Below are 24,882 nucleotides of genomic sequence, written 5' to 3'. Positions count from 1 at the left end.
AGGTACTGAAGCAGTCCATGTCCAAATGCAGCAAGACCTGGACAATATCCAGGCACAGGCTGACAAGTGGCAAGTAACATTCGTGCCACACAAGTGCCAGGCAATGACCATCTCCAACAAGAGAGAATCTAACCATCGCCCCTTGACATTCAATAGCATTACCATTACTGAATCCCCAACTATCAACATCCTGGGGGTTACCATTGACCAGAAACTGAACTGGACTAGTCATATAAATACTGTGGCTACACGAGCAGGTCAGAGGTTAGGAATCCTGCGGCTAGTAACTCACTCCCTGACTCCCGAAAGCCTGTCCAGCATCTACAAGGCGCAAGTCAGGAGTGTGATGGAATACTCCCCACTTGCCTGGATGAGTGCAGCTCCAACAATTCTCAAGAAGCTTGACACCATCCAGGACAAAGCAGCCTGCTTGATTGGCACCACATCCACAAACATTCACTCTCTCCACCACCGATGCACAGTAGCAGCAGTGTGTACCATTTACAAGATGCCCTGCAGGAATTCACCAAGGCTCCTTAGGCAGCACCTTCCAAACCCACAACCACTACCATCTAGAAGGACAAGGGTAGCAGATACATGGGAACACCACCACCTGGAAGTTCCCCTCCAAGTCACTCACCATCCAGACTTTGAAATATATCGCTGTTCCTTCACTGTTGCTGGGTCAAAATCCTGGAACTCCCTTCCGAACAGCACTGTGGGTGTACCCATACCACGTGGACTGCAGCAGTTCAAGAAGGCAGCTCACCACCACCTTCTCAAGGGCAACTAAGGATGGGCAATAAATGATGGCCCAGCCAGCGAAGCCCACATCCCGTGAATGACTAAAAAAACATAGAGAGAAACTAGTTTCTCTGGTGGGGGAAACCAGAACACAGGGATATAACCTTAAAATTAGAGTTTAGGTGATATCAGGAACACTTCTTCACACAATAAGTAGTGGAAATCTGGAACACTCTCCACAAAAAAGTCAAAATTGAGACTGATGGACTATTGTCAAGCACAGACATGAAGAAATAGAACTAAGGTGGGTAAATAAAGTTAAGGTACAGCCTTATCTGATTGAATTCTGAAACAGGGTTAAGGGGCTGGAAATCCTCATGATGTTCCTATGTTCCCAGAAAGGCAAAGTCCTTTTCTTGCACTACAGATTGATGGGATTTCTGACTGCCAATGCAGCACTAATAACAGCACCAATTTGTATTTATAGAGCGTCTTTACCATGTTTTAATACAATAAAGTGCTTCACAGTTGTGTTGTCAATCAAATTTTGACCTCATGCCAAATAAGGAAATAATAGGACAGGGAACGAGGTTCTAAGGAGCATCTTAAAGAAGGAAAGGGAGGTAGAGAGGCGGAAAGGTTTAGGGAGGGAAATCCAGAGCTTACAGTCTTGACAGCTGAAGTAAAGTCTGCCAATGGTCAAGTGATTAAAATCAGAGATAGCACAGATATCTCCAAGGGTTGTGAGGCTGGAGGAGTTATTGAGATAGGGAGGGGGGAGGCGAGGCCATGGAGGCTTTTGAAAATGAGGATGAGAGCTTTAAATTTGAGACATTGATTAATTGGGATCCAATATAGGTCAGCAGGCACAGGATTGATGGGTGAACAGGATTTGGTACGAGTTGGGATATGAGTTTTGGATGACCTCAAGTTTACAAAAGATGGAATGTCGAAGGCTGACCGAGGAGTGGGTTGGAATAGTCCTGTCTAGAGGTAACGAAGGCATGGATAAGGGTTTCAGGTGACGCACGGGTGGAGTTGGGCAAGGTGACAGAGGTGGAAATAGGTGGTCTTAGTGAAGTATGTGATTGGATACAATGTTTTTGTTGGATACATTAGATCACCGAAGATCAAATAGGGCTTTTAGTTTTGTTGTACTGCCAAAACAAGAACGTTTCTTCGTAAGAACTTAAAGATTTAGCATGCAAGATGGGGCAGGTGGTGGTGCAGTGATAATGTCATTGGAATTAGTAACCCAGGGGCCCAGGCTAATGTCCTAGGGACAGGGATCAAATCCCACCATGGCAGCCAATGCCCTCAGCCAGCCAGTCCCTCAGCTCCATTCATGTCCTCATCTCCAGCCAAGAGGACCCGTCACAGCGCCTACCCACACCCTCCACCAGCGCAGAAACACACACCTCGGTGGAACCTAAATCTAGAGCAGGCTCGGGTTCACAATCTGGTGGTCACCGCCAGCAAGAGGAGGCAGTGTCCGCAGCAAGAGGAGGCAAGTTCAGCCGAGCTCCCTGGCGCGCGAGGGACTGCTGGGGAAGAGGCATCTGTGGGGTCCGAGTCAGATGACGAGCTTCCGGCTTCTGTCTTTCAACTTATTGTGGAGAGTCAGCAGAAGGTGGGGGAACATCATGCAGAGCTGTTGAAAGCCCTCAACAGAGTGGCATGCAAGTCGGAGGAGTACATCCGTCTGCTCTCAGATGAAGCGGTGCCCACATGTGCATGTATGATGGTCTCCATGGGAAGGATGGCGGACGCCATGGAGGCCCTGGTCCAGCAGAACTTGTAGCAAAAATTAACAAAGGCAACAATTTCAGACCCCAAGTGCCTGAAGCATATTTGTGGGCTACAGTCAGAGAGGGATTAACACTCTAGTCATGGCACGATTGGAGTATCACACAGTCGAAGTTTGCCTCAGCAACACATTCTCTATTCCAACAGTTAGGAGGATGTTAGTTATCCTATGCAATTATTCAATGAAACACAGGAAATTTCCTCTGGTATCCTAGCCAACATTCCTCCCTTATTTATCTCTGCTCTTTCTGGAACCTTGCTGTGAGGAAAATGGCCACCATTTTAAGTTAATAATAAAAGACGCTACACATTAAAAATGAATTGTAGGTGAAGCTTTTTGGATCATTTGATCCCTCACACCTAAAGTGATTACTGAGATCTTGTTTAGATTCTCGCTCCTGAAGACTATGCAGTGATCCTTAAAGGAAAGCGGATGTCAGATGAGGACAGAATCAAGCTCAACTGCACTACCTCTATAGTCAGATAGCAACAGACCCTCACTGTCAGGGCACACATGTGAAGGACAGTCACTTGTAAGAAACACCAGAAGGTATTGGTGCCTGTGGAATTCTATACCAATGAGAGCATTTTCAGAGGGTAGAAGATTGAAGGAAAAAGCAGATAGTGCCTTCTCAAACTCAAATAACAGACTGGAATAAAAAATATTTCTGAACTTTATAAATAGGTACATAGGGTATAAAAGAAAGGAAGTTATGATAAACCTTTCAGGAAAAAAAAAATCACTGGTTAGGCCTCAGCTGCATTATTGTGTCCAATTGTTGGCATCACGCCTGAGATAGGCTGGAGAGGGTGCAGAGGCGATTCACTAGAATGATGCCATGAATGAAGAACTTATGTGGAGACACTAGAGAAACTGGGATTGTTCTCTTTAAAACAAAGAAGGTTAAGGGGAAATTCAATAGAGGTGTTTAAGAATTTTGAAACACTAGATGGGAAGAAACTGCTTCCACTGCTGACAAGAGGGTCAATAACCAAAGGACACAATTTAAGATAACTGGCAAAAGAACCAAGGGGTGAGATCAAAATTTTTTTGCAGCGAATTGTTTTGATCTGGAGTGCAATGCCCAAAAGATTGGTGGAAGCAGATTCAATAGTAACATTCAAAAGAGAATTGGACATATACTTGAAAAGGAAAACATTTGGGGACAGAGCAGGGGAATGGATTGATTAGATAGTTCTTTCAAAGAGTTCTTTCATAAGCATGGTGGACTGAATGACCTCTTTCTGTGCTGTGAGACTTAGGGCAGACTTTTGCCGTTGGCGAGCAGGGTGCAGGGCCCGCTCGCCAACACGTAAAATGACACGGGATGATGTTGGGCGGAACCCCCAATGTCATCCCGCCCCATTTAAATTTTCAGGAAGGCGGGGGCACAGCAAAATCAGCTGCAGGCCCACCGACTTGTCCATGGCCAATTGAGGCCATTGACAGGATCAATTATACAATTAAAGGACCTGCCCGTCCAACCTTAAGGTTGGCGGGTCGGCCAGGAGCCCCGGCAGCAAATAGATAAAACATGAAACCTCATCCACCAGCGGGATGAGGTTTCATGGAGGGTTTAAAAAAGTTTAATAAACTTATTATGTAAATTATGAAAATGTCCCATCTCATGTGACATTGTCGCATGAGAGGGACATGTTAAGGAATTTTTTTTTCTATTTTTAATATTTTTTAAAGTGTCAGCGATCTCCCTGAGGCTGCACTTAGCCTCAGGGAGATGTGCGCACTGTCGTGCGCATGCGCGGAAGAGCTCACTCTCACATTTGGGGAATCCACCCCCCCCCCACCACAGCCTGCACAGGGAGCGCACAGCGCTTCCCGCCGGACGTCACGCTGGGCGGGCCTTAATTGGCCCGCCCACGTAAAATGGCTGTGGGGCCCACTTCTCCGGCGGGGATCGGCTCCCCGCCCGCCGGAGATTGGGTTGGGCCCGCCCGCCTGACAGACAGAAAATTCTGCCCTTAGTGTTATATCCGTATACCATACACGTGGAAATAACTTGTTTCAAGCGCTAAAACAAACATGTAAAAACTGAATACAAACCTTCAGTGAGTTCTAAGAAAAACAGAAAATTTATCACACTATTATACCTTATAGTTCCCTTCCTCCTAGAGGAAGCTAGACTACGAGTAACACGAATAGTTTGTGCTCATCACATGCTCCATCTACATGAAATTTTCAATGCAGTTTCAATTTAAAAAGTACAACTCTCTTTCCTGCTTGCCTTGCCGAATGTAACTCCTTACAAAACACCTGACACACATTTAATTCTGGTCACTGATATATTTATTGGGGTAAGATTTAGGACTGAATTTTAATTTCTGGAATGTGTGGGTTTGGGAATGGGATTACATATTACAAAGTATTTCATAGGATATAAGGCAAAAATAACAAAGCGTTCAGCCCAACTAGTTCATGTCAGTGTTTATGCTCCACTCAAGCCTCCTCCCATCTTTCCTCATCTAAATCGATCAGCGTGATCCTCTATTTCCTTTTCCGTCATATCTTGTCTAGTTTCTATACCATTCATTTCAACCACACCCTGTGGCAGTAAGTTCCACATTCTTACCACTCGCTGGGTAAAGTCATTTCTTCAGAATTCCCTATTAGATTTCTTGGTGCCTATCTTACATTGTTGGCCTCTAATTATGCTCTTATCCATTAGAGAAAACATTCTCTCTGCATCTACTCTATCCAAACCTTTTATAATTTTAAATACGTCTATTAGGTCACCCCTTAGTCTTCTTTTATCAAGAGAAAAAGAGGCCCAGGTAGCCTCCCACCACCCTCCAACCCACCCCTGACCTGTCTGCAATCTTATGCTGGGTGAGTGGGGCCTGGGACAGCCTGTCTGCCCTCGCCCCATTGAGATCCAGCCTCTTAAGGACTGCTTCCTGGTCCATCCTCAATTTTGAGGCTGGCAGGAGGAGTTCAGGGGTCAGCGGCACGAGGAAAGCCTGGAAAGTCAACCTGCTCAGGCCTCAGGCATGAAGCAGGTGTGGTGCCTCCCTCAAAAGGTCCCTTTCCTCATTGGGTGCCCCTCCACCTCAAGGTCTGACCCCCAACCGATGGTCCTTCTCCCCGTCCTCACCATCAAGGCAACTCACTCCCCTCGGGCCTCACCCCTCTTCCCTGCTGTGAAACTTCACCCGCACTTACCTCATCCTGCGGTGGGATCGTCCCAGATTTGCACTAAGTGCGGTAGCGGGCGAGTAAAACGTTTTAGCGGCCAGCCACGATGGCGGGTTTTCACACTGTTTCGTCCCAAACCCACCACATTATTTATGCATCCCCGGGAAACGCGATGTTTCCATGGCAGGCGAACTCTCATTCACTCTGCCACACTGTCATGTCGCCGCTTCATCACACCAGGTACCACATTTAAAGTACAGCCACGCTTCTAGTCCAGGACTGCAGCAAAGAAGACATGGCCCCGAAAGGCAAGAAGACTGCAGCCCTCAAGCATCCTTTGGACGCCGTGGAGGTCCACTGTCCTCTACCCCTGCTCTGGCCACAGGAGAGGCAGCAACATTGCCATTCCGGCTTGGTAGGCGATGGCAGTGGTGATCAGTGCCAATGCTGCACAGAAGAGGCTGCCATCCAATGCAGATAGAGAATGAATGATTTCACCCGTGCAGCCAGGGTATGGCAACCATCTCATCACCCTAAACTCTCACACTCAAGCACATTACTCATTCACTGGCATCTCACTCACTGCCACCCATTCTCACACACACCCTCACACGTCCATCTGGCCTCATCTCCTCTGGAGACTGCCTCCTCAGCTCTTACCATCTTGAGGTCACTTGCACAGATCAACATGTTCCCCACACACGCACCCTGGGATACCCTCCTTCCCCAGTACAGTCCTCGTCCTGCAGCCTCTTCCCTTGCCTGAGGCCACTTCTCCCCCTTTGCCAAGCAAGCTCTAGCCCTGCAGCCATTGAAAAGCCACCCACATATGGCTGATCTGGTAGATCGAAGCCTACCGTGAGTCCCCCTAAAAGTGATGTGGTGCTGTCTGTGAAGCCTGGTGCTGATGAGTACGAGTGCTGACCGAAGCAAACAAAACCCTGTAGTCCTGAGCAAAGTGCAGCTCGCCAGGTGCATGTCGCTTAAGTGCTGTTGTGAAACACGTTGGTGTGTTTTCCCGCCGACGTGGACGGACAATCCAGCAGGGGTGGGGCGGGGTGGTGGAGAATGATTCTGGTGGGCAGGCCTGATAATGATATGCTGATGTATTACAATGAGGTTCCCGATGTGGCCCACCATCGGCGAATTGGTTTCACTGTCGTGAAAACGATGACACCATATTGTCCACTCACACCACCGAGCACGCCCGACGCCAGTGGGCACGGAAAATCCCAGCCCTGGACTCTGGGTACTGCTTGTAGTCCCAGTCCTGGCCACTACTGCCACTGATGCTGCTGGCACTCCAGAGCTTGCAATAGGATGACAGAGATTGGTCTGCAGCTCTGAAGTGGGACTTGCACCCTCACTGAGGTGGAAGACCTGCCTCCAGCCAATTAATGTTCCTTTGATCTTTAATTGGCTGCAGGGCTGCTGTGAATGGTGGGGATGCTTTTCCCAACGACTCTTCAAGCGGGGAGACAGGAAACCCCATCAGAAAAATCCTGCCCTAAGTGCGCAGCGTTAAAACTGACAAACTTTACAGTATCAGAAGCAACTCCAATCCAGTGATTTCTACATTTCACTGTAATGTGTTAAACTACATGAGTAAATCCCTCGGAAGAGGCGGGTTGCAGTTTCAATATGTTAATTGCTCGAGTAGAGCAATATTGACATGCAATTTCTACTTTAAATTTGGGTCTATGGATTTCCAGGGCTTTCCTGTAACTCGCCAGCGAAAGCAAGACGAAAACATGGCAGCAATCAAGGGAGCCGAACAGAAGGAAATATGGTACACTGTGCTCTTACCTTGTTTTCACTGATCAGTTCTGCAAGGCCCAAAACTAAAACCCAAAACTCCCATTAAAATCTCTCTTCATGAGAGATTGACATATTGAAATCACCAGCCTGCCTCTTCTGAGAGGGTTGCTCACGCACACAGCCTAATGCCTTCACAGGTAAATGCAGGAGTTAGTGTGTTGGAGTTAGCTTCCTGACGCACTGTCAGGGCTGGATTCCCAGCCCCCACCAGGGCTGGGGTTGGAAGCAGGCAGTGCCAAAAATTAGCCCCACTGGCTGGTGTGCTGGTTCCCTGCCTCTGGACACTGATTAAAATGCACACAAACAAAAGGCTCTCTTTCTCAATCCGTGCATAGTGTGCGTTCATGTTCTGGATTCGAACACAACTAGTCATCTTTGTGGCATGAGGGTTGCTCTAAGCCCTGATTTGCTGGCATCGCAATGCAGGGTGGCCTCATTGTTAACCTTGTAGTTCCTCAGCACTGGCATTGTTGTCACTAGTTGTTTGATGAGAGTGAAAGCTGCCCCAATCCCATTGACCATCTTGTTCTGTGCCCCAATTCCATTGATCATCCTTTGCAGTGAGCTTATGCAGAGGTTCACAAATTGAGCAAGAACTTTGCTAGATAGTTCCCAACCCAACAAATTGTTGCATCACCTTCACCTCTGTTGGTTGTTCCATTTCTTCTACTGCTCTCACCTTATCAGAATTAGGGTGACCTCCTTTCACTATCAGTACATGATCTATGTGCTTGACTTCAGGCATCTTCAGTTGCTGTTTCTTCTTTTTCAGCTTCAGGTTCATCTGGCGAGCTCTCTCTGGCAGTCTCACTAGATTCTGATCATGGTCTGCGATGGCTTCTTTCATCATATCTCCACATCCATAGACTAGCAGATCATCCACGGTCACTTCCGCTCCTGGAAGATCATTAACTATCTCATGCTGTTGGTGTTGATACTCTTCCAGAACAATGGAACCAAATGGCATGCACAAGCATCTGTACCTCCTAAATGGCATCCAGAACGTAGTCAGGAAATTGCTGCTTTCATTCAACTGCACTGGCCAGTATCCATCCTTCACATCTAGGGTAGTAAAGACTTTGCCCCAGCAAGTTGCAGCAAAATTTCTTCAATGGTTGGTATGGGGTAATGATATCTCTTCAAAGCTTTATTGGTGTCCTTTGGATTTATGCACATTCTCAGCTTTCTTGGTTGCTTCAGTGCTACCATGCTGCTAATCCAGTCTGGACGAGTCGTCACTTTCTTGATTACTTCCATCTTTCCAAGCTCCTCTATCTTGTCTTTCAGGCTGGACTTGAGAGCTGTAGATGATGAGTTGGTCACACACTCTTATCTACCTCAAGATGATGTTCACCAGGAAGACATCCAAAATCTGTGAAAACATCTTTGTTATTTTTTAGGATTTGTTCAGCAGTCCATGGCTTTGTGTCATTCAAAACACTGCAAACCTCTTCTGGTACATGGAGGGTTACTAGTCCAAACTTTTGGCTTGATTCAGCTGCAACGAGTGGATTTTGCTTAGCGTTTACTATTTGTAACTGCAAATCTTCTTTCTTCCATTGCATTGGGCATTCAGTTTGTTTTCTCGTCTTGGCATGAGAATTGTTCCATCATATAGCCTCAACGTTACCTTCGATGGCTTCATTTTAGGGTCACCATCTTGAGCAACTTCACACAGATCTGCAAAGCTCATGATGTTGCACATGGCACCAGTGTCTATCTGACACTTCACATTAACTTGATGCTCTCCTGCTGCAGTCATCATTCCAATAGTCACAATATATATTTTTCCTTGAGACTTGATGTTGTCAGCAGAGTTTTAACAGAATTGCTATTCTTATTTGTTCAGGTTTCTTATTTAACTCTGTGGTAATTTCATAGTTTTTCCATTGATACTGAAAGAATTTCCAATTTATTTTTAAATCTGCTTTCATCTCCACAGGAGCTGGTACTGGAATATTCATGCTGACTTACCCAGTGACCAATGTCCTGTGCAAAGTTGCAGACTGAAGTTTTAGTTATTCCCTCCTGTTTCTGAGAGCTGCTGGCTCTCCTACAGCTATCAAAATCCACTCAATTTCAACTGCACACTCCTGACACCATGTTCCATGTGGAGAATAAAATGCCATTTGCTCTCAAGCCTTTGTACACCAAGGATGACATCAGAGGTCACAAGACTATGACAAGCCATATTGCACAAAGGGACTTCTCCAACCACCACCCCCCACAACCCCCACCCCCACAAAATCTAGTTGGCTACCCTCTGGTGGTTGTTTCCGCCCCAACACCCTTCCTCCCAGGAGTGGGTTCAGCACCAAGGAACAGTCCCGACATCTGTTTCCTGCCGCTGGAGGGAAAATCCAGCTCTCAATTTTAGCGCTTTTATCCCACGCCGGCACCCAAACTCACTAGCTCCTGGAAGTAAAAATTCTCCCCATTACCTCTGTTCTTCTCATCCACAGTTGTGCCTGACCTGCCTAACCAATATTCATGGAAATGAATATTTCCATCTTATTCTGTTTAGAGTCATCGAGGTCTACAGCACAGAAAAAGGCCCTTTGGCCCATCGAGTCTGCACTGGTCAAACAAGTACATAACTGTTCTAATCCCATTTTCCAGCCCTAGCCCCATGGCCTTGTATGCCATGGCTATGCCAAGTGCACATCCAAATACTTCTTAAATATTATGAGGGTTTCTGCCTCTACTACCCTTTCAGGCAGTGAGTTCCAGATTCCCACCACCCTCTGGGTGAAAAAATTCTTCCTCACATCCCCTCTAAACCTCCTGCCCCTTACCTTAAATCTATGCCCCCTGGTTATTGATCCATCCACCAAGAGGAAAAGTTCCTTCCTGTCTGCCCTATCTATGCCCCTCATAATTTTATAGACTTCAATCATGTCTCCCGTCAATCTCCTCTGCTCCAGGGAAAATAACCCCAGTCTATCCAATCTCTCCTCATAACTAAAACTGTCCAGCCCAGGCAACATCCTGGTAAATCTCCTCTGCACTCTCTCTAGTGCAATCACATCCTTCCTAAAATGCGGATTCCAGAACTGTATACAATACTCTACCTAACCAGCGTTTTATACAATTCCAGCATAACCTCTCTGCTCTTATCTTCTATGCCTCAGCTAATAAAGGCAAGTATCCCATATGCTTTTTTAACCACCTTATCTACTTGTCCCGCTACCTTAAGGGACCAGTGGACATGCACGCCAAGGTCCCTCTGATCCTCAGCACTTCCCAGAGTCCTACCATTCATTGTGTATTCCCATGCCTTGTTTGTCCTGTCCAAGTGCATCACCTCACATTTATCCGGATTAAATTCCATTTGCCACTGATCAGCCCATCTGACCAGCCTGTCTATATCCTCCTGTAATCTAAGGCTATCCTCCTCACTATTTACCACCCCACCAATTTCCGTGTCATCCGCGAACTTACTGATCAATCCTCCTACATTCAAGTCCAAATCGTTTATATATACCATAAACAGCAAGGGACCCAACACCGATCCCTGTGGAACCCCACTGGACATATGCATCCAGTCACAAAAACACCCCTTGACCATCACCCTCTGCTTCCTGCCACTCAGCCAATTCTGGATCCAATTTGCCAAATTGCCTTGGATCCCATGGGGTCTTACCTTCGTTATCGGTCTCCCATGTGGGACCTTATCAAAAGCCTTGCTGAAGTCCATTTGGCATTGTCAAATGCATTGCCCTCATCTACATACCTGGTTCCTCTTCGAAAAATTCAATCAAATTGGTCAGACATGACCTCCCCTTAACAAAACCATGCTGACTGTCCTTGATTAATCCCTGCCTCTCCGAGTGTAGATTAATTCTGTCCCTCAGAATTGCTTCTAATAGTTTCCCCACCACTGAGGTTAGACTGACTAGCCTGTAGTTCCCTGGTTTATCCCTTCCTCCTTTCTTGAATAACGGTACCACACTGGCTGTCCTCCAGTCCTCTGGCACCTCTCCTGTGGCCAGAGCGGTATTGAAAATTATTACCAGCGCCCCTGCTATCTCCTCCCTTGCCTCACTCAACAGCCTGGGATACATTTCATCTGGGCCTGGAGGTCTATTTACTTATAAGCCTGCCAGGCCACTTAGAACCTCCTCCTTTTCTATGCTAATTTCTTTAACTATATCACAGTCCTTCTGCCTGATTTCCATACCCATGTCGTCCCTCTCACTTGTGAACACAGACACAAAGTATTCATTTAGAACCCTGCCTACGTCTAATGGCTCCACACACAAATTACCACTATGGTCCTTAATGGGCCCTACTCTTTCTCTAGTTATCCTCTTACTCTTAATGTACTTGTAAAATAACTTTGGATTTTCCTTTATTTTACCTGCCAATGTTTATTCATGCCCCCTTTTTGCTCTCCTAATTTCCTTTTTAAGTTCCCCCTACACATTCTATACCCCTCTAGGGCTTCCGCTGTTTTGAGCACTCGGTATCTGCCATAAGCCTCCCTTTTTCTCTTTATCCAATCCTGTATATCCCTCGACATCCAGGGTTCCCTGGATTTATTGGTCCCACCCTTTGTCTTTACTGGAATATGTTGGCCCTGTACTCTTCCTATTTCCATCTTGAATGAGTCCCACTGCTCTGACGCAGATTTACCTAAAAGTAGCTGCTCCCAGTCCACTCTGGCCAAATCATATCTGGTCTTATTAAAATTGGCCTTCCCCCAATTTAGAACTCTGATTTCTGGCCCATCCTTGTCCTTTTCCATAACAACCTTGAATCTAACGGAGTTATGATCACTATCTGCAAAATGCTTCCCCACTGATACCTCTACCACTTGCCCGGCTTCATTCCCTAAAATTAAGCCCAGGACCGCCCCTTCTCTTGTTGGACCTTCTATGTACTGGCTTAAAAAGCTCTCCTGGATGCATTTTAAGAATTCTGCTCCCTCTAAACCTATCACACTATGACTAACCCAATTAATGTTGAGAAAGTTGAAATCCCCCTATTACTACCCTATTATTTTTACACTTCTCTGAAATTTGCCTACATATCTGCTCTTCTATTTCTCTCTGAATGTTTGGGGGCCTATAATACACTCCCAGCAATGTGATTGCTCCTTTTTTGTTTATCAGTTGTACCCATATGGCTTCATTTGAGGAGCCTTCTAAGATGTCATCCCTCCTTACTGCTGTAATTGATTCCTTGATCAATATTGTGATACCCCCTCCTCTTTTACCTCCTTTCCTGTCTCACCTGAAGACCCTATATCCTGGCGCGTGGCACCGGAGGTAATCCAGAGATTACTACCTTTGAGGTCCTGTTTTTTAATCTGTTTCCTCGCTCCCTAAATTCTGCTTGCATGACCTCATCCCTCTTTCTACCTATGTCGTTGGTACCAATATGTACCACGATCTCTGTCTGTTTGCCCTCCCCCTTTAGAATTCCCTGCAGCCATTCAGTGACATCCTTGACCCTGGCACCAGGGAGGCAACATACCATCCTGGAGTTATGTCTACGACTGCAGAAACGCCTGCCTGTTCCCCTTACTATCGAGTCTCCTACCACTATTGCTCTTACCCTCTTTTTCCTCCCCCCCCCCAACGTGCAGCTGAGCCACTCACAGTGCCATGAGTGTGGCTGCACTCCCCAGAGGAACCGTCACTCTCACTATTTTCCAACACAGAAAAACAGTTCTCAAGCGAGATGCACCCTGAGGATTTCCTGACTACCTTCCTGACACCTTTCCTCTGACTGATGGTCACCCATTCCCTCTCTGTCTGCACTTCTGTAAGCTGTGGGGTGACCACGTCTAAAAACGTGCTATCCACAAAACTCTCAGCCTCACGGATGCACCTCAGTGCCTTCAGCTGCCGCTTCCAATGCTAATATATCCCTCCTTAAGTGAGTGACCAAAACTGGTCTATGTGTGGCCTCACCAATACTCTATACAGTTATAGCAATACTTCCCTACTTTTATACTCCATCCCCCTTGCAATAAAGGCCAACATTGCATTTGCCTTACTAATCACTTGCTGTACCTGCGTGCTAACTTCTTGTGATTCTTGTGCAAGAACACCCAGATCCCTCTCTACCGCAGTATCAGCCTCTCTCCATATAAAAAATATTCTGCTTTTCCAATCTTCCCACCAAAGTGGGCAACCCCACATTATACTGTCATAATGATGTGGCTTGTCCATGAATGATATCAATCTGTAATTTCATTGGCTGAACAGACATATATTGAACTGTTTAAAAATGACTATTTTTAAAAGCAGGGAAAGACACTGACTTAAGACAGGTGTGTTGCAGGGGTTTACCTTTTTAAATATTTTTATATCCTTACCTGGGTGGATTTTTAACTCAATAAAAAATAATCTTTTTGTTTTAAACTCAAGAAAACCTGCCAGACTAGTTTCTTTAGAATCAGTACATAAATGGTGAAGCTCAAACATTGTGTAAATACCTTCATCCTTCTAAATTCACATTAAAAAAATCCCTGTTAGTCAGATTTGGAGTGGTATGACAGGGGTGTCATTTTTACCCCACTTCACATAGCCGTAACAATATTCCGTCTGTCCATTTTTTGCCCACTCATTTAACCTAGCTGTATCTCTTTTCAAATTCTTTGAGTCCTCCTCACAACATGCTTCCCTCCTATCTTTGTAATGTCAGCAAATTTGGCTACAATGCACTCAGTCCCTTCATCCAAGTCATTAATATAAGTCGTAAATACTTGATCCCCAACACTGATCCCCGTGGAATTCCACTAGTTAGTTTGCCAACCTGAAAATGACCCATATATCCCATTTATCCAGGCTGTCTGTTTCCCATTAGTTAGCCAATCCTCTATCCAGACTAATATATTAGCCCCAATACCATGAATTTCTATCTTGTGTACCTTTTATGTGGCAGCTAATCAAATGTCTTTTGGAAATCCAAATACACTACATCTATTGGTTCTCCCTTATACACCCTGCTTGTTATATCTTCAAAGAACTCTAATAGATTTATCAAATACAATTTCTCTTTCATAAAAGTATGTTCACTGCCTAATTATATTATGATTTTCTAAATGCCCTGCTACTACTTCCTTAATAATGGATTCTAGCATATTCCCAATGTCAGATGTTAGTATAACTGGCCCATTGTTTCCTGCTTTGTCTCACTCCTTTCTTAAATAGAGGTGCTGCATTTGCAGTTTTCCAATCTGCTGGGACCTTTCCAGAATCCAGGAAATTTTGGATCGTTACAATCAATGCATCCACTTCTTTTCAGGAAGACTAGAGAGGTGCTCAGGAAATGTGCCTTTATTTTGCCTTTTAAGACCCTTGCTATCATGCAGGCTATCACAACCACTACCTTCTAGAAGGACAAGAGCAGCAGACACATGGGAACACCACCACCTGGAAGTAACCCTCCAAGCCACTCACTGTCCTGGCTTGGAAATATATCGCCTTTCCTTCAATGTCGCTGGGTCAAAATCCTGGAACTCTCTCCCTAATAGCACGGTGGGTGTACCTACACCACATGGACTGCAGCGGTTCAAGAAGGCAGCTGACCACCACCTTCTTAAAGGCAACTAGTGATGGGCAATAAATGCTGGCCTAGACACCCATGAACAAATTTTTAAAAAATCAGCTCCAGGAGACTTGTCAGCCTTTAGTCCCATTAGTTTTCCTAGTACTTTTTGTCTAGTAACAGTGATTGTTTAATTTCCGTTCCTTTTACCCTCTGCTTTTCCACTATTCTTAGGATGCTTTTTGTGTCTTCATTGATTTTGAACTTTTGAGAACTGCAGTCATATTTCTGCATAATTTGTAGGCAGAATAGATCCTTTACTGAGATAAAAGCAAAATACTGCGGATGCTGGAAATCTAAAACAAAAACAAAAACCTGGAAAACTCAGCAGGTCTGACAGCATCTGCGGAGAGGGATACACTTGACTTTTCGAGTCAGTATGACCCTTCATCAGAACTAAGAAATATAGAAATGAGGTGAAATATAAGCTGGTAGAGCGGGGTGGGACAGGTAGAGCTCGATAGGGGGCCAGTGATAGGTGGAGGCCAAGAAAAGACTGCCAAAGATGTCATAGACAAAAGGACAAAGGGGTGTTGACGGTGGCGATATTATCTAAAGGATGTGCTAATGGGGACATTAAGAGTAGAAAGCAGGACGAGCTAGTGGCAGATGGCCCTAGTGCGGGTGGGGTGGGGGGAAGGGATCGAAATGGGCTAAAAGATGGAGATGAAACAATAGATCGAAATAAATTTAAAAATAGGTGGGAAAAGAAAAATATATTTGTTTAAAAATTATAAATTATTGGAAAAAGGGGGATCAGAAAGGGGGTGGGGATGGAGGAGAGAGTTCACGATCTGAAATTGTTGAACTCAATATTAAGTACGGAAGACTGTAAAGTGCCGAGTCGGAAGATGAGGTGCTGTTCCTCCAGTTTGCGTTGAGCTTCACTGGAACATTGCAGCAGGCCAAGGACGGACATGTGGGCATGAGAGCTATTTGATGATGCTTTGCAATACTTTAGTATAGCTTTTGCCTAAGTTTTGCATATTTTACAAGACAGAGAAGTTTATATATGGCAACAGATTCAGCAGACACTGGGTTAAGCTGCAGAGACTTCAGTCTGTGGAAAGAAAACACTTGGGAGGTTCAGACAAGTTCTTTCGGAGAATCCCTACTAGTTTTGTGGTCTGTTATGAATGAAGAATGGAATTACTTGTATTAATTTAGCACTAAAATAATAATGCAAAGTGGGAACAAATCATTAATTAGTATCACTTTTCACAACAGTTTCATAGTGCTTTGGCATGGTTTCCATTTTGCAAAAACAATGAAAGCAAAACAACATTTTTCACCAGTGCAGTGGCTCTCTGTTTACTCTCAATTAGTTGTCACTTCATCAGTGATCACAACCTCACCCCTCCCTACCCCTCCGCTGAATGAAAAATAATCATGATTGGGTCACATCTTCTGGGATTAGGATGGAGGAACTTGCCTTTATCTTAGTCTCACTTGTTCATAGTTAAATTCCAGAATTCCCCTTTCAAGGAAGCAGTCATGCTCTGGGTTGAGGGTTCTAACTCACTGGCTGCCAGCGTGGTAGAATTATGCTTTCTGTCCCAATTTCTCATGTGCCAAGGCCCTGATCTCAACTGGGCTGACAAGGAGATGACGCCAACTAGGGGACCAAACCTTTTCCCTGGAAAGAGAGAGTGAAATGTAGACATTGTGGCACCCATGTCACTTTCATGTGTATTCCAGAGGCCAGGAGTGTTAGAAATGCTATAGAGACAAGCTTGGAATCATTGGCCTGGGAATTGGTTGATGCCACAGTCATAAAATGGATGCCAAAGTATCCAATATGTCAAGACAATGTGCGCAAACATTTTGTGCCGGATGTACGTTCATGCACCATATTAGTAAAGGAAGACAAAGAGGTGCCCAGGGCACATGCCTTTATTTTGCCTAAAACAGACATTATGCCCCAAAATTGGACTGCCCTGAATGTAGTTGGAGTTATATTGTTCACATGTGGCCTAACCAACACAGAGGACCCATTACCAGATCTATTAACAGGTCCCCTCCTGCCTTATTGCTTTTCCTCCTCTTAATCACTTTGTCTCTCTCTCTTTCTCAATCTCCCCCTCTACTCTGATCACTTATTCCTCTTCAGAATGACCCCTCCCCCTCATTTACCACCCCACCTCTTGCCCTTCTCAATCACTTTCCCTCTTCTGACTGGCCCCCAGATCCCTATCACTCCCAGGTCCTTCCAAACATTGTCCTGAGGGCTGCTACAAGAATAGGAATGAAGTAATAAATGGCCGCTCCTCAGGATTGCAGCAACCCGTTTCCTATAACCTTGCAACAAAAGCAGAAGTTTCCAGTAAAACAAGAAATGTGCCATTTCAACTGCAGTTTTCAAAACTTTAAAGAAGTTTTGTCATAACCCTAGGAAAACAACATGCATGATCTCAGGATGGTGGTTTGTGGTGTGGCTGAGAGCTAGGATAGAATTGCCTTGGTGCTACAGAACTTTCACTTAGCAAAGGGAAATGACTCAGAAACCACAATTAGAAGCACAGAAGTTCCCGTCAGCACACAACCCACTGACGTCCAGTTCACTTTGGAGCAATGTGAGTATTCACTCACCTCAGTGAAGGAAAAATAAAGGGAAACACAGAAAGGGAACAGGAGCCAATCCAGGGAGTGCACGTTGTGGTGTGTAAATTGGGGCCCCTTGGATTTAGTTTGAATAAAGCCCAAATGGAAGAGTTGAAAAGCTCCTCTTTCTGCATGAGGGTTCTCAATAAAAACTCAGCGGGCAAGATCAACCCATTTCCTGGGTGTCTCTCAGGACAAATCTATTCATAACTGGCAATGAATTTGCACTAAATTTGTTTTACTTGGACAAGCTGTTAGCTTGACTGGTATGGGAAATCAAAACATATGACAATTTGCATCTTAAAACAAGTTGCCTTCCTGAAGTCAATGACAACAAAAAGCTTTCATATAGCACATTTAAAATAGTGATGCATCCCAAGGCACTTCACAGGAGCTTCATTGAACAAAATTTGACTCCGGGCCACATAAGGAGATATTTGGACAGATGGCCAAGGTCTTGGAGCTATATTGTAAGGAGAAGAGAGAAATAGAGAAGCAGAGAGGCTTTGGGAGGGAATTCCAGAAGTAAGGGCCTAGGCAGCTGAAGGTTGCCAATAGTGGAGCGATTAAAAATCAGGAATGTACAAGGGGCCAGAATTGGAAAAGCACAGATATCCCAGAGGATTGTAGAGCTGGAAAGAGATCACAGAGATAAGGATGGGCGAGGCCATGGATGAATTCAAAAACAAAGATGAGAATTTTAAAACAGGAGTTGCCAGACCAGGAGCCAATATTGGTCAGCGAGCACTGGGGTGATGGGTGAACAATACCTCTTGCAACTTAGGTTGAGGGCAAAAGAGTTTTGGATGAGCTCAAGAGTGTTAAGGGTGAAGATAGAAGATCAACCAGGACAGCCACAGTTGAATAGTCAAGTCTAAAAGTAGCAAAGGCATGAACGAGGGTTTAGGCAGCGGATGAGCTGTGGCAGAGGCTGAGTCAGGCAAAATTACAGAGATGGGAATAGGCAGTCTTGGTAAATCCACAGATATATGGTTGGAAGCTCATCTCGAGGTCTAATTCAACACGGTTGCAAACAGTTTAGTTCAGCCTCAGAGAGTTGCCAGGGAAAAGGATGGAGTCAGTGGCTAAGGAACAGATTTTGTGACAAGGGCTGAAGACAATGGCTTTGGTCTTTCCAGCACCTAAGTGGACGAAATTTCTGCTCATCCAGTACTGGATGTCGGACAATCAGTCTGACAACACAGACCACATGTTGGATGTCAAGTGAGGTGGTGCTGAGGTAGAACTGGGTGTTGTCTACAGGTGGACATTGTGTTTTCAGGATTTCAAAATGACCCAAAGCGGTCAACCGGAAGCAAACCACTTTTGAAGTCTAACCGCTATTGTAGTGTGGGAAAATGGGAACAATTTGCACACAAGAAACTCCCATAAACAGTGTGATAATAAGCAAATAATCCATTGTCTAGAGATTTTTTTGATGCAAAACATTGTCCCAACTGTTCTGCTCTTCTTCAAAATAGGTCTTTTTTGTCCACCTGAGGAAGGATTACATTAACGTCTCATCTGTAAGTGCTGCATTCCCTCAGACTGGGGAGTTTCAGCCTGGATTATGTGCTCAAGTCTCTAGAAAGGCAGAAATTCTCTTTCCTTTAATATGTAGATGTGATCACCTACCTTTAATGTCCTCATACCTTTAAGTCTGGTCTGTCGTATTTCGATGACATGCCAGGCTCTGGTTTCCAACACCAGGTCTAATTAAGGCCAGGGTCTAAGCTTTCAATAAGAGAGAGCCGACTGCCACAAAGGACCTGACAGAACTAGATATTTTGGTACGGGTACCAAATTTTCATGACCCTATGTGGGACTGAATATCAGGAATCAGGCCCAATTCCAGGTCCCACCTGCTCACTGCCTGAGCACAGCCACCGGCTTAATTTTAAGGGAAGTAGCTCTGTGTTTGCCATCCAATCAGGAGGAAAAGTTAGCCCAGGGAGGCAGGATGGCCAATCAGAATGTCCTGAGTGAAGGGTGGACCGGTGGCAGTCCCGCTATGAAGGCTGATGTGTGATGCTGAGCTGCATAGAGCAGGAGAGGGAAGCACCAGATTGGGGTGGGATGCTGATGATGGGACTGGCATGCAATCCTTCAGTCAGCAATATCTGGTGGCAAAGTGCTTGGATTTGGAAGCCTTTCCAACGGGATAGCCTGAGACTTACCCATTCAAACTGAACACCGCAAATGCATCTCATGGCGCTCTGACCTCCCACGGCAGGCAAGGTGCAGGCAGAGTGGGGTTCCTGTGTGCTACCGGCAAAATTCCAATCCCTCCTTAAAAGGCTGTTAGCTGGCTCAACTATTACCTTCATTGGCTCCTTGTCACTGCCGGGTGGGTAGCCGTCAACTGCCTGAAGAAAAATCACAAGGAGGCAGGAATACAGCAAGAAGCTATCCGGACATTTTTTCTAGAAATTTCTTGATCTCTCCTCCACCCCCACACCGCACCCCCACTCCCACCCTCCGCTTCCAAAGCTGCCTCCGCAGGGCTGGGAAAATTCCACCCCCCCCACTGGTGCAATCACTACATTAGCAGCAGGGTAGGAAAGTTTATCTTCAGAAATGCAGGTCAGCCATTGAACTCCAAACCCCAAAAAAAACAATTTGATACCGCATCTAATGCAGTTTTATTTTATATTCATTCATGGGATATGGGCATCACTGGCTAGGCCAGCATTTATTGCCAGCATTTACTCCCTTGAGAAGGGCAATTAGGGATAGCTAGTTATAGGATCATAGAATTGTTACAGCACAGAAGGAGGCTATTCGGCCCATTGTGTCTGTGCCAGCTTTCTGCATGAGGAATGGCACACCCCTGCCTTTTCCCCTTGGCCCTGCAAATATTACCTCTTCAGAAAATGATCCGATTCTCTTTTGAAAGCCACAATTGAATCTGCCATTCCCACAGCTCTGACGATAACTCAGGGAGTAAAGACATCTCTTCTGTTCTGCTGTACCATACAGGCCACACACACAGTCCCTGTTTGCGACCTCAGTTGCTGGTCATAGTTAGGTTGACAGGGAGGGTGCTGGAATTAGTCTCAGGAAAATAATAGATCAGACAGGGTGCATGCACTCCCCCCATTGCCAAACTTAGTGGCTATTCAGTCTTTGTTTGTGCTTACGTAAAACAGAAAATGCTGGAAACACTCAGCAGGTCTGGCATCATTTGCAGATGAGAAACAGAATTAAAGTTTCATCAGAGTTGGAAAAGGTTACATAAGTAATAGTGTTTAAACATGTGGAGGCATTGGGCAGAATCTTCTGTTCTCTCTGGTGGCGAGCTTGGAGGTGGGAAGGGCATTTAATTGTGCGGTATGGTGGCGTACCAAACCCCATCACCTTCCCGCCTGTGCCAGAATTAAGTTCTGGGCGGGGCAGGCCCACGGTCAACCTCCTCACGCCCCCTGCCAACTGAGGCCCTTAAGTGGCCAATTAATGACCACTTTAAGGCTTCATCCCTGGTATTAACTCAGCTGCATGCAGGCAAGAAGCCATGCAGCGTGTGTGACAGCTAAAACCGTGCGGCTGGTTTATCACCTCCGGGGCGGGGGGGTCCCTCGATCGAAGGTACTCAGTGCCTGATCAAGGGACTCAACATTGGAAAGTAGGGAGCCTGCTGCTGAGGGCCAACTCCCTGCCCATGCTGCCAACACCCACCCCACCCCCGCACTATCTTGGGACTCTGGTGCCTGTCCTTCCAGCAGCAACCATGGCCTCTCCAGTAGTGCTGCCGATCCCAAGAGCTGCCAGCCTTTGATTGGCCAGCAGCTCCCAGCAGGCAAGGCTTCTGCCCCGGGATCTTGATTGCCTGATTGGCTCGTGGTTTGGCAAAAAGAGGCAGTGCGGACCTCTTGCTGGCTCTCTAGCCAGCAGGCGTAAACCGCTGAATCTTCAACAAGATTCTACACATTAACTCTGTTTCTCTCTCTCCACAGATGGTGCCCAACTTGCTGAATGTTTCCAGCATATTATGTTTTTATTTCAGATTTCTAGCAGCTACAATGTTTTCATTTTTGGTAGTGGGTTAAGGATAAGATTGGGAGTCAATGGGATTCCCCATTGCCAAATAGTGAGCTATTGGCTATATTCACAATAGAGACCCTTGAGTTACTCATGTAGAAGAATCACACTGGTGAAGTATTGAGGTGGCGGGGTTTGGGGAGGTGGTGTCATAGGGACATCTACATCTGTGCTTCTGTACACCAGCCTTTAAAAAGGGAAAGGAAAAATGCTTAGGTGTGGGGGTGATGGTGGGGGGGGGAGGAGCCACTCATCTGCAATTATAATACAGCAAAGCACTAGTTTTGCAAATCATTTTAGTATTTTGAAACCAATCTGGTGTTGGTTCTCTTTTGAGTACTTTTTTTGGCTATTGGCACGTCGCCAGATTCACTGTCATCTCTTGCAGTAGTTTATGATGATCAGCGTTCAAACCAGAAGTGCTTTTTTTTTCTCTCTCTGAAACTATAATCATATCAACTGAGTTCCTAGTACATTGTCTTACTTACGTCTGAGGTGCATGGTGAGAAGCTGGTAATGCAAGTGTGACTAGGCTATGTACAATGGCAGACTGCTACTATCCAGATTCACAGATCACCTCATTACAAGACTATATTTGCTCTTTGGACCTTTCCACTCTTCCCAGGATTCTGGAGATCCATTCCGGAGTTTATTTCCAAGGTATGCAAAACCAGGGGCTGCCTCCGATTTACACCTTTTAAGTTCCATTACAATTGTGTTCTGTTTGACAATTTATTTATTTATTAGGCCTCATTTCCATTTGCTGTGTTCTGTTCTCTTTCCTATATTACTCCACTCAGATGCAATGTGTTTAAGGGCAGAACACTGCTCTGTTTTTCAAAAAAAAGTCTGTATATCAAGATTGACACTTGACACTTGGTAAGAGTTTCCTCTGTAATCTTCCACGAGGGAATTTTCACAGGAGGTGCACAATGCGTGCAGTTGATGGTCACGTTAATTAAGAATGTTCAACAGATTCTCCTTAAATGAATCCTTAGAGGGCTCGAAGATTAAGGTTTGTGGAAGATTGTTCCAGTCCTTAATTGTTCTTGAAAAAAAGGAGTTGGCAAAGGAATCACATTGGGGTGTATACAGTTGGAGCTGTTGGTTGTGAATTCTTCAAGCACAGTCACTTTGGGGCTTGATGTACTGCTTAGAAATATTTAACTGCCCATTCAAAATTTTATAGAAACATGTCAAACTGTGGGCCTTTCTTCTGTCCTGGACATTGTGCCAGCGTGACCAACTGGGAGTCACTAGCATCTTGCAAGTAATTGTTTGTAACAAGGCGAGCGCCTTGCATTGAACTTTCTCAAGGACGATAAAGTTTTTAGCAGTATATGAGCCCCAAGCAGCTAAGCCACACTCTTAGGTGTGGTCTAACTAGTGTCCAGTACAGCATTTCCTTTCATGTAGCTGAAGAGTGATGGAAATACTGTTGGATGCCTTGGAGGCTGTGTGTCCACTTTGTACATTCCACTTTAAATTATTTTGGATGTGGGTTCCTAAGTAACAGCATAACATTTAGGTGGAAAGAAGAGGCAGCATATTTCCAAATAAAAAACAGAAAAAGCTGGAAATATGAGGCAGGGTCAGGGTGAGGGTCAAGGACAAGCCTCTGAAAGATGAAAAATAGATCAAGGCTTTGAGATGGACCCTTCTCACGAACTCAGCTTCATCTTACAATAATTTTTCTTTTTTTGTCTCTTGTCGCTGAAGGTAAGCATGTAGGTGCAGCAGGCGGTAAAGAAGGCAAATGGTATGCTGGCCTTCATAGCGAGAGGATTCGAGTACAGGAGCAGGGATGTCTTGCTGCAATTATACAGGGCCTTGGTGAGACCACACCTGGAATATTGTGTGCAGTTTTGGTCTCCTTATCTGAGGAAGGATGTTCTTGCTATAGAGGGAATGCAGCGAAGGTTTACCAGACTGATTCTTGAGATGGTGGGACTGACATATGAGGAGAGATCGAGGCGGTTAGGATTATATTCGCTGGAGTTCAGAAGAATGTGGGGGGAAGCTCATAGCAACCTATAAAATTCTAACAGGACTAGACAGGGTAGATGCAAGAAGGATGTTCCCAATAGCGGGGGAGTCCAGAACCAGGGGTAACAGTCTGAGGATACGGGGTAGACCATTTAGGACTGAGATGAGGAGAAATTTCTTCACCCAGAGAGTGGTGAGCCTGTGGAATTCACTACCACAGAAAGTAGTTGAGGCCAAAACATTGTATGTTTTCAAGGAGAAGTTAGATATAGCTCTTGGGCGAAAGGGAGTCAAAGGATATGGGGAGAAAGCGGGTGCAGGCTATTGAGTTGGATGATCAGCCATGATCATAATGAATGGCGGAGCAGACTCAAAGGGCCAAATGGCCTACTCCTGCTCCTATTTTCTATGTTTCTATGTAATTGATTGGTTGTTGTTATGCTATGGTGCCATCAACAACACCAGGACCTCGTCCGATAGTAATTTTTAATACCTTGGGCAATAGACAGCATTACTGCCGAACTTGAGGTCAAATGATAGCCTGGTTCTACCTGACAGCTCCTCACATGCATTTTCCAGAAAATGATCATGTTACAGCTACACAAAGCACTGATTAGTCTACAGCAGCAGTACTGTGAGCAGTTCTGGGCACCGCACCCTATAAAGGGTATATTGGCCTTGGACAGAGTGTAGTGTAGACTTACCAGGATGATAGCTGGACTCCCACGGGTTAAACTGTGAGGAGAGATTACAAAAACTAGAACTGTGTTCCCTGGAGTTTAGAAGCTTAAGGGGTGATTTGATCAAAGTTTTCAAGGTATTAAGGGGAACAGTTAGGGTAGATAGAGAGAAACTATTTAGTTGGGGGGTCTAGGAGGCATTGACTAAAAGTTAGAGCCAGACCTTTCAGGAGTGAAATAAGGAAACCATGTTTCATGCAAAGGGTGATAGAAGTTTGGAACTCTCTTTTGTGAACAAAAATTGATGCTAAATCAATTGTAAATTATAAAACCAAGATTGAGAAAATTTTGTTAGTCATAGGTATTAAGGGAAATGGTGCAAAGTTGGGTACATGGGGTTAGGTCTCAAGCCAACCATGATCTCATTGAGTGTCACAATATACTCGAGAAGCTGAATGACCTCCTCCTGTTCCATTGAAGTCGGATTTCCCCCATCCA

The 24,882-nt window shown here is 45.2% G+C and overlaps 1 protein-coding gene across 1 annotated transcript in view; it reads left to right on the top strand.

Moving 5' to 3' along the window:
• The first annotated feature begins 22,177 nt into the window (after positions 1-22,177).
• The window catches only part of themis2 (thymocyte selection associated family member 2), a 91,106-nt gene continuing 88,401 nt past the window's right edge, over positions 22,178-24,882 (top strand). Inside the window, exon 1 of the mRNA XM_078567338.1 lies at positions 22,178-22,378. Within this exon, the coding sequence (XP_078423464.1) occupies positions 22,261-22,378 (118 nt within the window). The 5' untranslated portion in view covers positions 22,178-22,260. The remainder of the gene's footprint in view (positions 22,379-24,882) is intronic.

The sequence above is a fragment of the Cetorhinus maximus genome, chromosome 21, assembly GCF_964194155.1.
Source record: "Cetorhinus maximus chromosome 21, sCetMax3.hap1.1, whole genome shotgun sequence".
Taxonomy (NCBI): domain Eukaryota; kingdom Metazoa; phylum Chordata; class Chondrichthyes; order Lamniformes; family Cetorhinidae; genus Cetorhinus; species Cetorhinus maximus.
Note: the sequence above shows the minus strand (reverse complement) of the source record. Positions and strands in the feature narration are given on the sequence as shown.